This window comes from Dipodomys merriami, unplaced genomic scaffold (assembly GCF_024711535.1).
Source record: "Dipodomys merriami isolate MVZ:Mamm:240054 unplaced genomic scaffold, mDipMer1.0.p SCAF_10, whole genome shotgun sequence".
In the NCBI taxonomy this organism is placed as follows: Eukaryota; Metazoa; Chordata; class Mammalia; order Rodentia; family Heteromyidae; genus Dipodomys; species Dipodomys merriami.
This window is the reverse complement of record NW_027202271.1, coordinates 21,515,051-21,528,025: the sequence shown is the minus strand read 5'-3', so window position 1 is coordinate 21,528,025 and position 12,975 is coordinate 21,515,051. Positions and strand designations below refer to the sequence as shown.

The 12,975-nt window shown below is 39.5% G+C and overlaps 1 protein-coding gene across 19 annotated transcripts in view; it reads left to right on the top strand.

The window, feature by feature from the left end:
• R3hdm2 (R3H domain containing 2) overlaps positions 1 to 12,975 on the top strand; it is a 140,073-nt gene that overhangs the window by 88,699 nt on the left and 38,399 nt on the right. For 15 of the 19 annotated variants that reach the window (XM_069987118.1, XM_069987232.1, XM_069987160.1 and 12 more), the window contains 8 exons: positions 2,794 to 2,835; positions 4,412 to 4,498; positions 6,190 to 6,316; positions 7,028 to 7,106; positions 7,752 to 7,811; positions 8,436 to 8,576; positions 9,198 to 9,306; positions 11,900 to 11,995. In XM_069987118.1, the coding sequence (XP_069843219.1) occupies positions 2,794 to 2,835; positions 4,412 to 4,498; positions 6,190 to 6,316; positions 7,028 to 7,106; positions 7,752 to 7,811; positions 8,436 to 8,576; positions 9,198 to 9,306; positions 11,900 to 11,995 (741 nt within the window). The remainder of the gene's footprint in view (positions 1 to 2,793; positions 2,836 to 4,411; positions 4,499 to 6,189; positions 6,317 to 7,027; positions 7,107 to 7,751; positions 7,812 to 8,435; positions 8,577 to 9,197; positions 9,307 to 11,899; positions 11,996 to 12,975) is intronic. The other 4 variants (XM_069987186.1, XM_069987250.1, XM_069987135.1 and 1 more) reach the window with 1 other exon arrangement.

Here is a 12,975-nt window from a genome sequence, read left to right as displayed (position 1 = left end):
TGTAATATGAGATATATAATGTAGTATGAGATATAAATTCCAACTGCTGAGTTGGAATTTAGACTATCGTTTACATGGAAACTACTACATAATCTGGTCTTAAAATTCCTTATAGAATGGACAAGACCTCACTTAAATAACTAGTTAGATAGAGATGGCCTCTTTGTTGAACTTCTGTCTTGTCTTTAAGCTTGTAATCTCTTCTGATTTATCACTCCTGCTGCTTAAAAAAAAAGTATGTGTGAGAAGCTGGGAATGTGGCTTAGTGGTAGAGTGCTTGCCTAGAATACATGAAGCCCTGGGTTTGATACTCTGTACCATGTAAACAGAAAAGGCCAGAAGTGGTGCTGTTTCTCAAGTGGTAGAATGCTAGCCTTGAGCAAAAGAAGTTCAGGGACAGTGCCCAGGCCTGGCCAAAAAAAAAGGGGGGGGTATGTGTGTGAAATAGAAAATTGATATTCTTTTCTTGTCAGTTATGGGGCTTGAACTCAGAGCTGGGGCACTGTCCTTGAGCTTTTTTGCTCAAGGCTAATGCTCTACCATTTTAAGCCACTGCCACTTGTGGGTTTCTGGTAGTTAATTGGAGATAAGGGTCTCAGGAACGTTCCTGTCCTATCTGGCTTTGAATCGCAATCCTCAGATCTCAGCCTCCTAAATAGCTGGCATGAGCCACCAGTAACTGGCTAAATTCTCTTGCTTTCTGTTTGTCTTATTGCCTGAGGCAGGTCCTGTGTTTCTCACTGTGGTTTATTATGACTAATCCCTTACTTACCAGCCATTGCCTCTGGCATTTGGTGCTTCAATATTATTTGATGCCTTTGTCCCTGCTATAAACAAGAGTGGAAATATCTCTCTTGATAAATCTAAAAGAAATTTAGTACTGATTTACCCTTTAGGAGGGAGCTCAGGTTTTTAGGGAAGGATACTACTTTTCGGTATAACTTCACTAATAATTCCACTATGACTTTTGAATGTTTCTATCATATGTATGTATATATATATGTACATTGTTCAAAAAATTAGTGACATGGGCTGGGAAAGTGGCTCAGTGGTAGAGCACTTGCCTTGCATGCATGAGGCCCTGGGTTCCATTTCTCAGCACCACATAAGCAGAAAAAAAAAGCCGGAAGTGGCGCTGTGGCTCAAGTGGTAGAGTGCTAGCCTTGAGCTGAAGAGCTGAGGGACAGCGCCCAGTCCCAGAGTTCAGGCCCCATGACCGGACCCAAAAATAAAAAATACAAAAAATACAAATTAGTGACAAATACTAGTATATACTGTGAGTCTTCCCTTGCCACAACAGGTTTTGCCACTGGCCAGCTTCATCATCATTTCTTACTCTTTTATCTACCTTTCCAGTTTTCCATTTTGCATTGTGACAGAGACAAGCGAAATCCTTACCTAACCCCAAGACTATGCTGGTATTCTGCCTCAGATTTATTATTCTCTTCTACCCTATAACCTCAGTTTTTTGGGGGCGAGGGTTTTTTTTAATATATATTTTTTTATTGTAAAGATACTGTACAGAGGGGTTACAGTTACATGAGTAAGGTAATGAGTACATTTCCTATCAAGCATTGTTACCTCCTCCTTTGTTTTTCTCCTTGTTTTTGTTTTTGAGACAGTATCTCACTATATACTCAGTCTGGCCTTAAACCTGCAATCCTTCTGCTTCAGCATCCCAAGTACTAGGAACATAAAAAACGTTTCACCATACACAGCCAACCTCAGTTCTTTCTACAACCCAACCACTTCCCCAAAACCTTTATTATAACTTCTCAGGTATTCAGAAATCTTAGCAATGAATTGACTCTTCCTTCCTTCATCGCTTCCTAGGGTCCTCATTTTTCATCTCCTTAGTTTTTGCTCTGTTCCTTATGCAATCTCTTTCTGGTCTGGAAGTCTTATGCTTATCTTTTATGATCTTTTTATCCTACCCATTCTCACATCTCTGACCCAGACAAGCTATAAAAGTGTCACTATCTAGATCTTAGAACTGGGAGAATTCTCATATTCAGGAAGGGAGGAAGTATTTGAGATGAAGGTTCTTGTCTATTTTTGTCCCTATAGAGGAACAAGTGTTTTGGGTATCTCACATCGGAACTCTGAAAGATGTTATTATAAATGATAGTTAAGGATCATATTTCATATCTATTATGGATTAAATAGATTTCTGTGAGCATGCTTGGAAGGAAAAAATACCCTTGTAGTATGGTAGTGACATTTCCAGAAGTAAACTAATCAGAAGAGGATTTTTTTTTTTTTTTTTGGTCAGTTGTGGGGCTTGAACTCTGGGCTTGGGTGCTGTCCCTGTGCTCTTCAGCTCAAGGCAAGCACTCTACCACTTGAGCCATAGTACCACTTCCGGTTTTGTGGTGGTTTGTTGGAGATAAGAGTCTCAAGCGGTTTACTGCCTGGGCTGGCATTGAACCATGATCCTCAGATCTCAGCCTCCTGAGTAGCCAGGATTACAGGCATGAGCCATTGGCATCTGGTCAGAAGAGGATTTTATCTATGGTTTATCTAAAAGTAAAATTTCATTAATCTATTAAATAAACCACTATATCATTCTGCTTTTACTCTTTGACTTCATGGTGAATGGTGATTTGATTATAGGTAATCCGGGGCCCATTCCATGTGACAGTTGATAGAGTTGGAATAAGGCAAAAACTACACCACATAATTTTTGACATAATTTGACAATTGTTGAAATGATTTTTATAGTTAATACGCTTTGTGGTTAACTTTTAATTTAAGTGTGGATTTTTTTCTACTTTTAATATTTCTTTCTAACAGAGACGGACATCTAGCCATGGTCATTCCAGGAAAAGAGCCAAGGTGAGAGCTCATCGATTTTGCTTATTTTCTTTCTTTTCTTTTCTTTTCTTCTTCTTTTTTTTTTTGCTAGTCCTGGGGCTTGAACTCTGAACCTGGGCACTGTCCCTTAGCTTCTTTTATTCAAGGTTAGCACTCTACCACTTGAGCCACAGCTCTACTTCTGGCCTTTTCTATGTATGTGGTACTGAGGAATTGAACCCAGGGCCTCATGTATGCAAGACAAGCACTCTACCACTAAGCCACATTCCCAGTCCTACTGCTTATTTTCTAATGTTCTTAGTAATACATTTTGCAAATGGAAAAATCACTGATACCTTTTTTTTAGATTACATGTAAGCAAAACCTTCTTGCTTGAATTTAGTACCCCAGTTGTGAATATACATCACAGTTGTATCCACACATACACATGTTTCCTCATGGAAGGTTTGCCTTTATTTTTCTCCATTATTTTTAGTTCAGTCTGATACCAAAAAGAATATTCAGTTGGAACTTTCCATAGAACCTAAGAGAATTGAGTGCTGATTGTGCTAAAATGCCAGTTTCTTTACTCACCTCTGGATTCTCTAGAAAAATGGTTATTTGTATGAGTTTTGAAAGTCTCCTTTGTGTTCTTTTTTCTCTCCATGTAAATTTTTCTTTTAGATAAAACCTGTCCCATTAGTAGAAATGACCAAACATATTTGGATGTCCTAAAAACGCAATATTCTGGGGCTGGGAAGATGGCTCAGTGGTAGAGTGCTTGCCTTGCATGTGTGAGGCCCTGGGTTTGCATGAGGCCCTGGGTTCGATTCCTCAGCACCACATAAAGCAGAAAAAGCCAGAAGTGGCACTGTGGCTCAAGTGGTAGAGCACTCGCCTTGAGCTAAAGAGCTGAGGGACAGTGCCCAGGCCCAGAGTTCGGGCCTCATGACCAACCCCCCCCCCCCCAAAAAAAATGCATTCTTCTTTTTTGTTTGTTTGTTTGCTTGTGTATTTGTTTGCTTCATACCAGTATTGGAATTTGAACTCAGGCCTCAGGTGATCTGCTACTAGAGCCACACTTCTAGTTCTTGCATTTTGCTGGTTAGAGATTAGATTCTCTCAGATTTATTTCTGTAGGCTGACTTTGAACCTTGCTCATCAGATCTCAGCCTTCTTAGAAGCTAGTATTACAGGCGTGAACCACCAGTACCTAGCAAAAATTACCTTTTATGTGAACCAGGCCCCAGAAAATTAGACCTATTTGGTCTAATTTGTTTTTTTTTTTTGGGGGGGGGGGAGGGGGTCCGGTCGTGAGGCCTGAACTCTGGGCCTGGGCGCTGTCCCTCAGCTCTTCAGCTCAAGGCTAGCGCTCTACCACTTGAGCCACAGCGCCACTTCCGGCTTTTTTTCTTTTTGCTTATGTGGTGCTGAGGAATGGAACCCAGGGCCTCAGGCATGCAAGGCAAGCGCTCTACCACTGAGCCACCTTCCCAGCCCAATTAGACCTATTTGGAAAAGAACAATCTTATTGCTGTTAGGAGCAACTAAAAGAGTCAAAGAGGATGTTTTCTGAATGCTCACCAAGGGAATATATATGTGAATTTGTTTGTTTCAGTCTAATTCTAAGCTGAAGTTGGTACGAAGCCTGGCAGTATGTGAAGAGTCCTCTACTCCATTTGCTGATGGACCACTAGAAACCCAGGTAGGTCCTTTAAAAGTATAACTTTAAAAGTGTAACTTTTTTGGGGGGGTCAGTTGTGGGACTTGAGAACTCAGGACCTGGGTTCTGTCCCTGAGCTCTTTTGCCCAAGACTAGCTCTACCACTTTGAACCACAGCTCCATTTCCAGTTTTCTGGAGATTAATTGGAAATAAGAGTGTCATAGACTCTCCTGACTGGGCTGGCTTTGAACCACAATCCTCAGATCTCAGCCTCCTGAGTAGCTAGGATTATAGGCATGAGCCACCAATGCCCAGCATTAAGTGTAATTTTTGAATATGGCAGTTGTTTTATATAGTATAGCATTGACAGCATCTATGTCAGCCTAGAAAACAGCAGAGAGAGCATTTTAAAACAAGTGTTTCAGTAAGGTAGAATATGGTAAGAGTATGAAGTGGCGGTCTTTATGTCTTGACCATATAGGATAATATAAACAAGGAGATCCCAGAGCTGATCTGTTTTCCACCCTTTGACAAGAACAGCCTCTATAACTTGATCTGTTCATATAATAGATTGTGACTGTAGTCAGAAAAAGCTTGGCCTACCCTCTTTCCCTCCCTCCCTCCCTCCCTCCCTCCCTCCCTCCCTCCCTCTCTCTCTCTCTCTCTCTCTCTCTCTCTCTCTCTCTCTCTCTCTTCTCTTTCTCCTTCCTTCCTTCCTTCCTTTCTTCCCTTTCTTTCTTTCTTTCTTTCTTTCTTTCTTTCTTTCTTTCTTTCTTTCTTTCTTTCTTTCTTTCCTTTCTTTCTTTCTTTCTTTCTTTCTTTCTTTCTTTCTTTCTTTCTTTCTTTCTTTCTTTCTTTCTTTCTTTCTTTTCTTTCTTTCTTTCTTTCTTTCTTTGTCGTGGGGCGTGAACTCTGGGCCTGGGCTGTCCCTCAGCTCTTCAGCTCAAGGCTAACGCTCTATAACTTGGCCACAGTGCCACTTCTGACTTTTTCTGCTTATATGGTGCTGAGGAATCGAACCCAGGGCCTCATGCATGCAAGGCAAGCATTCTACCACTGAGCCACCTTCCCAGCCCCGGCCTACCCTATTTGTAGGACAAAACTAGCATTAAATTACTAGTAATATGCCATGGGCTGGTGGCTCAAACTTGTAATCATAGCTGAGATCTGAGGATTGCAGTTTTTTTTTTTGTTTTTTTTTTTTGGGTCCGGTTGTGGGGCCTGAACTCTGGGCCTGGGCGCTGTCCCTCAGCTCTTCAGCTCAAGGCTAGCGCTCTACCACTTGAGCCACAGCGCCACTTCCGGCTTTTTTCTTTTTTTGCTTATATGGTGCTGAGGAATCGAACCCAGGGCCTCAGGCTTGCAAGGCAAGCGCTCTAACACTGAGCCACCTTCCCAGCCCTGAGGATTGCAGTTTGAAGTCAGCCTAGGCAGGAATGTCTATGAGACTCAGAAGCAGAACTGTGTATCAAGTGGTAGAACACTAGCCTGCAGCAAAAAAAAAAAAAAAAAAAAAAGGTTGTGGACAGAGCAGGCCCTGTGTTCAAACCTTAGTCTTGACGTATACTACCCCTCCCCCCCACATACAAATTAACAATATATATTCTTCTGTAAGATAAAGCTGCCAACCCAAGACTAGCTTTTGTTAAGATACCAAGGGGAAAAAAAAAGATACCAAGGGAGTCAGTCACAACTTTTTCTTTTGGTTTATTTCTTTTACCCTTTGTTTAAGGATATAATTCAACTGCATATCAGCTGCCCTTCTGACAAGGAAGAAGAAAAGTCTACAAAGGATGTCTCTGAAAAGGAAGACAAGGATAAAAGCAAAGAAAAGGTTCCAAGGAAGATGCTTTCCAGAGGTGAGGACTTTGGCACTACCCAGGGTAGGATAATAGTCAATTCTTATTTTGTTTGTGTTCTGAAATGAATGGTGATATGGATAATCATGTAGCAGATGCTCAAGATAACATTATATTTTGGTTTTGGAATAGATGAAATGATTTTTCTCTTTTTTTTTCCTTTTCCTTTTTTGAAAAAAAAATGTAGAACTTTTGGGCTTTCAACATTTGGACTCGAAACAAAAAGACATAAAAATGATAATATAGACAACTTAAGTTTAAAAATCATGTTTAGCCAGGTGTGGTGGCCATTCACCTGTAATCTCTGTACATGAGAGGCTGAGACACAAGGATTGGAAGTTTGAGGGCAGCCTGGGATACATTGGTGAGCTCGTGTTTCAAAAAACAAAACCAATTTATATTGTCTTATTTTCTGAAATTCTGGAAAATTCAGCCTTGACTACTCTTACCTGGAACTTATTTTCCTTAGCTAGAGTAAAACCTGCTTTATTTTGATCAGGACATTCCAAGAATACTCTTATTAATAAAAAAATGATACATATTTCTGTATAAATACCAATATAATATTATGGCCCAGATTCTTCATTCTGTTGTTGTGCTGGGGACTTTTTCTATTTCATCTGTTCTGATTAGGTTGTAGGCTTTGGCATGGGATTAGATACTTTGCAAGTTTCATTTATTTTTAAATTTCTTTTGTCATTGTGGTTGTAGATTCCAGCCAAGAATATACAGACTCCACTGGAATAGATCTACATGAATTTCTTGTAAATACACTGAAAAAGAACCCAAGGTAATAACATGATTGGTGTAAGAGGGAAAAGAGATGAGAGCCAGCAAGACCAGCAGGCCAAGCAGCTTCCCAGAGGTTTTCCTTTATTAGAACCTAGGATGTTCTTAAATCTTTCTCAAGTATAGTCCATAGTCTGTGAGGGATTTAGAATACCATTACATTAAGGATTCTGCCTTGGAAAAGTTGAGAAAAGTTCTGTGGAAAAAGAATTCAGAGACAAAGAAATATGAAAATTTGGAAGCATACCAGTTAAAAAGCCCAAAAGAGAAGAGTGATTGATTTATACATAAGCTAAATCTTGAGGACTTTAAAATTATGAATAACTCGTTAAGCTGTAGAACAATTTAAGCATAAAGTGTAATGCTTATTTGAATATGCTGCTAACAATTACATTTCTGATATGGATAATATAATAATAATAACATAATCATAATTAGGAGGGGGTCTACAGAAAAATAACTTGGTTGTTTTTCTTTTTCAGAATACCATAGGATAAGCTAGTGAGGCACAGTAGCTTCTGCATTATGACCCTTTATTTAAAGTTTGGATCTACCCTCTTTCAGCTTTCATAGTGAACAGGTGTTTTTATTCCTTCTTTTCAATGTCTATGGGAGGATTGTATTTTCTTTCTAATTTTTTTAACAGGGACAGAATGATGCTGCTAAAATTAGAACAGGAGATTCTGGAATTTATTAATGACAACAAGTAAGTTACTTGTATGAAATACATGCTTAGAGGTGGGAGGGTACATTGGAAAGTAATTTAGATACAATTTTAAGATATCCATTTCATCTTTCCCTTACAGTAAGAGTGAAGTAATTACTCACAGGGAACAAAAAGTGTTAGGGAAAAGCAATCAGAATGGATTAAAAAATATACATGTAAAAACAAGTGAGGTTTTTTTAAGTTACCAAATATGTAATTGGTGAATTGAAAAAGAAATTGCTTCTCTTCAGTCTTATCCCAGATTTTACTCTTCTTACATTTCTGATTTTCTCTTTTGTTAATCATCATCCAGGTAGGGGAGACCAAGGCATAAAGAATAGTGTTAATGAGAACACATCAAAGTAACTCACAAAATATTTAGAGAAACCTTTTGGATTCCCAGTGGGTAATGTCTGTCTTCCTCATAATATATCCATTTCTCCTAAGAAATTATCCACTTTTATTTATTTGCAAGAAAAATTACAGAGCAGGGGGCATGGCCCAAGTGGCAAAGTGCTTGAGGCCCTGGGTTCAATCCCCAATACCAAAATAAAACTGCAGATGGCTGTTACTGCTTTATTTGGTTGTTTGTCTTGCTTTACCTTTTTCCTTGGTTTTCTTCAGTAACCAGTTCAAGAAGTTCCCTCAGATGACCTCATATCACCGGATGCTATTACACCGGGTAGCTGCCTATTTTGGAATGGACCACAATGTTGATCAAACTGGGAAAGCTGTTATCATCAACAAAACCAGCAACACAAGAATGTAAGGGAGAAAAACATGGATTGGGAAGACTTTAGGATAGAAAAGGAAGGTATAGGATGAAGATGTCTTTTCTTTTTTTTTTTTTTATCCAGTCGTGGGGCCTGAACTCTGGGCCTGGGTGCTGTCCCTCAGCTCTTCAGCTCAAGGCTAGCACTCTACCACTTGAGCCACAGCTCCACTTCTGGCTTTTTTCTTATGTGGTGCTGAGGAATCAAACCCAGGGCCTCGAGCATGCAAGGCAAGTGCTCTACCACTGAGCCACCTTCCCAGCCCCTGAAGATGTCTTTTCTAGGGGAGGAGATAAGGGAATTCTGTCATCATTCTTACTTTTTCTGAGGCCTTGGACACAGATTATAGAGGCACTGATATTTTGTGAAGATGGCCCTAGCCTCTTTTCCTCTTCATGAAAGGACAGGTACAACTTTAAAGAAAGAGAAGTTACAGTTGTATAAAGAACAAACATAATTTCATTAAAACTTTTATATGGCTCATTGGATGCCTGAGTCTAGACATTCCTTGAGTAGGAGTTGTAGAATTTAAAAGAACTATACCAAAAAGGACTCCTTCCTAACAAAAGGGTCTTTTTCTTCCCTTCCTTTCACATTTCTTTTCAAATCTTAGCCCTGAACAGAGGTTCTCAGAACATATAAAGGATGAGAAGAATACAGAGTTTCAACAGAGATTCATTCTCAAGAGGGATGATGCCAGTATGGACCGAGATGATAACCAGGTGAAGAATGAAAGAGGGTGGGCCTGTAGAGACTGCAGTAAGAGAAACTGGGAAGGGAAAAGAATTTGGGGGGGAATGGAGAAAACTCAAAATATGTTAAAGTGGAAAAATATTTTGAGCTGTAAGTTGGCTCTGACTTAACATTGAGGACCTGCTACACTTTTTGAGCTGTATGCCACTCTTTTAGCCCCAGAGAGACATGGTGCTGAGGTTTGCTCGGTGATTTCATTTGAGCTAAAACTCCTTGGGTTTGCCACTGACTTCTAACTACATGTTATTTTAGACAAAATGAGGTCCCTCCCTGCCTCAGCCTTGATCCAGCTGATGGTTTCAGTCTTTTTTTCTTTAATAGGGGTTCCTTTGGGACCCATCAAAGGCTACTTTATCCCACTTCTACTCTTTTCCTAGCTTAGGGCTAGCTTTGAACTGGACAAGCTGTAGTCTAATTTAGCCAGTTATAAAGATGTCTCTGATTCCTTTCTGCAAAATCCTTAATCTGTTCCCAACTCCTTCCATCAAGGTGAGTGAGTTCATTTGACTGTTGATACTGGAAACAGCAGAATCCCCTTCATGATCTACATCTAGAAAAATAAATGAATAAGCTGTGCTGCCCCTTCATTTATGGGTCTGGCTATTGTCCTTACCTCTGGCCCACCTTTAGATAGTAAGTGATTGGGGATTCGTTTTCCTAGCTAAGTAGGAAGTTTAGATAAAGCCTGCTTCTACTTGGTTTCCAAAGGGGATTAGATTTAGAGAGTATAGTTGGATAAAGCCAGTATGAGTCTTGTTAGTTAATGATAACTAATAATACTTTACCTATAAAGTTAAAATTTATTTTCTTGGGATATTGTATGGTCTTAAGACCAGGAAAATTCTTGCTTGCTACTTGAATATTAGAGAGTGTCCTTTAAAAAAAAAAAGTGCCATAATCTAATCTAATGAGGACAAACACACTGGGTCTGATTGAAAACAAATAAACATACAAAACAAGTTTTTAAAAAAAAATAAGAGCCTTTCCATCCTGATACCCTTCTCTCCATTTTCCCTAAACCCTTTTTCTGTGGATCAAGAATTATTCAGGCTTAGAGGTACATTGGAGTGGATTGAAATCTGTCCCTATTATGATCTTTTCATCTCTCAGCTTCAGGCTTGACCATATTAAGGTAGATTGTGCATCTTCTGTCTGTGATTTAATAGCAAGCATAGTATTGCTTTTTTATTGAGTGAGGCTCTGCTTATCTTGTATATATTATCCCTTTTACAACCCATCATAGATGAGGTAATTAGCCCCACATAAGAATACTGAGGCTAATAGATGTTAAGTTACCTAAATTCACATTACTACAAGGTGGCGGAGCTGGGATTCTGCCTGACCTTTCAGTCCATTGTGCTCTGTCTGTTCTGTCATTAGTTTCCAATTTTAGGGACCAAGACAAGATAGCTTCCTAAGGGCCCTGTGTCTTAGAATGGAATTAGTAAGACAGTTTTAATGGAATATAGGTTCTGAAGTGAGAACTGAATCCAGTCAAAGTGGGAACTCTTGAAGTTGAGGCTGCCTTTTGAGACTGATAAGGATTAGTAACATCAACCTAAAAAATAGGCTCTTTGGAGCTTCATCGGAAGCTTTTAAAACCTCTGAATTAAGTCAGAATTGTCTATAGCCTGGTGACATCTCTTTCTCAGAGGTCTTTGCTTTTATAAGGGTGCTGTTATACCCTCTCCATAACAGTATTCATAATGTCAGGCCAAGGGAGGAACAAACAGCAATGGGCAGTTAGGTCGTAGTCAGTCAGAGATTATGATCTGCCCAGACTTCCCTGTCTATTGGTCACCTCATCACATTTGTCAGAGAACGTAAAGTTCTCTGTCCTCCATTTCCTTCTTTTTCTTCCTGTCTCTCTCCTCCCTTTACTGTACCTCATTTATCTCTTCTTTTCTCTGCCCATTGTTTTTCTGTTATGTTCTTTTCTGTCTTCTCTGTTTTGCTCTGTTCTCTTTTCTTATTTCTGTAGTTTATCTCTCCTCGCCTGCTTTCAATCTATATAATTAAAAAAATTTTTAATGCTTAGACTGAGTTTAGCTTCACCCTTGGGATTTCATTTCCCAGGCCCTCTTTGCTAAGCCATTAGTAACTAAATAAGGGATGTCAGTTGCTAGTTCTGTAAACCTCCTCTACATTCAGCTCTGCTAAACACCTATTTCTTTTCCCTCTCTAACTTCTCTCCATTACTTTCCCTCTAAAACAATGTTGTTTATTTTCCCAGGGCTATTTTCTTGATCCTTACTGACTGGACAGTATCTGATTATTACAGGGAAGCAACCCGATACTTATACATAGTTTTTATTCTCGATACTCTGGGAGGGTGGGGTAGGGAGATGGAGAGTCCTCGATCATCTAGAACACATGATCTCCCAAACTGCATGGTCAGATGTACCCAGTGAAGCCTGTCCAGGACTGGAAATTTTATTTCTTTTTTTTTTCCATTTTTTTGATGGCAACCATAAACTTTCCCGGTTTCTCTTCCTTGCTGGTGTGCAGTGAGCTTGCAGTACGAGGAGAACTTAACTAGCTTAATTCTGCTCATCGATCTAGATCAGAGTTCCATTGCAGGATGGAAGGAGGAGCAAGTCAATAGAAGAGAGAGAGGAGGAATATCAAAGGGTCCGAGAGAGAATATTTGCCCGAGAGGTAAGTGTAGCTTCTGAGAGTTGTCAGCCCATAGCTTTTAGCTCTTAATCTTTGGAACTGTGAATAAAATGAACCCTCCATAAATGTTGTTGGGTTTTTATCTGTCTCTTTTTTTTAAAAGCCAACATCAGCCAGCCCCAGATTTGACCTCTAAAATTCAGTGTAGCTTATTGGAGAGCTGCAGGTTTTTATTTGTGTTATTTTTTAATACTTCTTGCTATAGAGTATACAAAGAGAACCAAAATTTGGACTGGCTGAATTTGGTAAATATGACTAGACCAAAAATAGAAATGGTTTCAGCAGGGCCCTGAATCTTGCCTGTTATATACCCTTTTCCCACTTACCCTTTTAGAGTTCCTCTGTCCATTTTAGGCATCTTTGCTTCTAAGTAGAAGACTTAGTGTCCTCACAGGCTCTACATTCATCTTGTTTGACCAGCTTTGTTTTTCTGATATGCTGGTGATTGTGAGAGTGCTGTTCTAGCATCCATTTTCTGCAAGCTACACATTCCACATGCACAGAGAGTATCCCGGTTCCCTCTAGTTACTATCTAAACAGGAAGTCTGTTTCTTCCTATATTTCTTGCTTTATTTCCTAGAACAGGCATAGCCCCATAGTCTGAAAGGCAATATCAAGTTGTTACTCGAGTTTATTTCTAAGAATTGTGATCATATAAAATATATTTGTTACTCCTATATCTGATTGCCTTTGCCTATTAGTAGAAGATACACACACACACACACACACACACACACACACACACACACACACACACACACACACACACACACACACACACACACACACACACACACACACACACACACACACACACACACACACACACACACACACACACACACACACACACACACACAGATTCAAAAAAGAGTTTGGTACTCATTTGATGAACAGATCTCCAGAAAATGTAGTATCTAGGTAGCAGAACATCTCACAGTCAGATTAGAAATAGAGGAAAT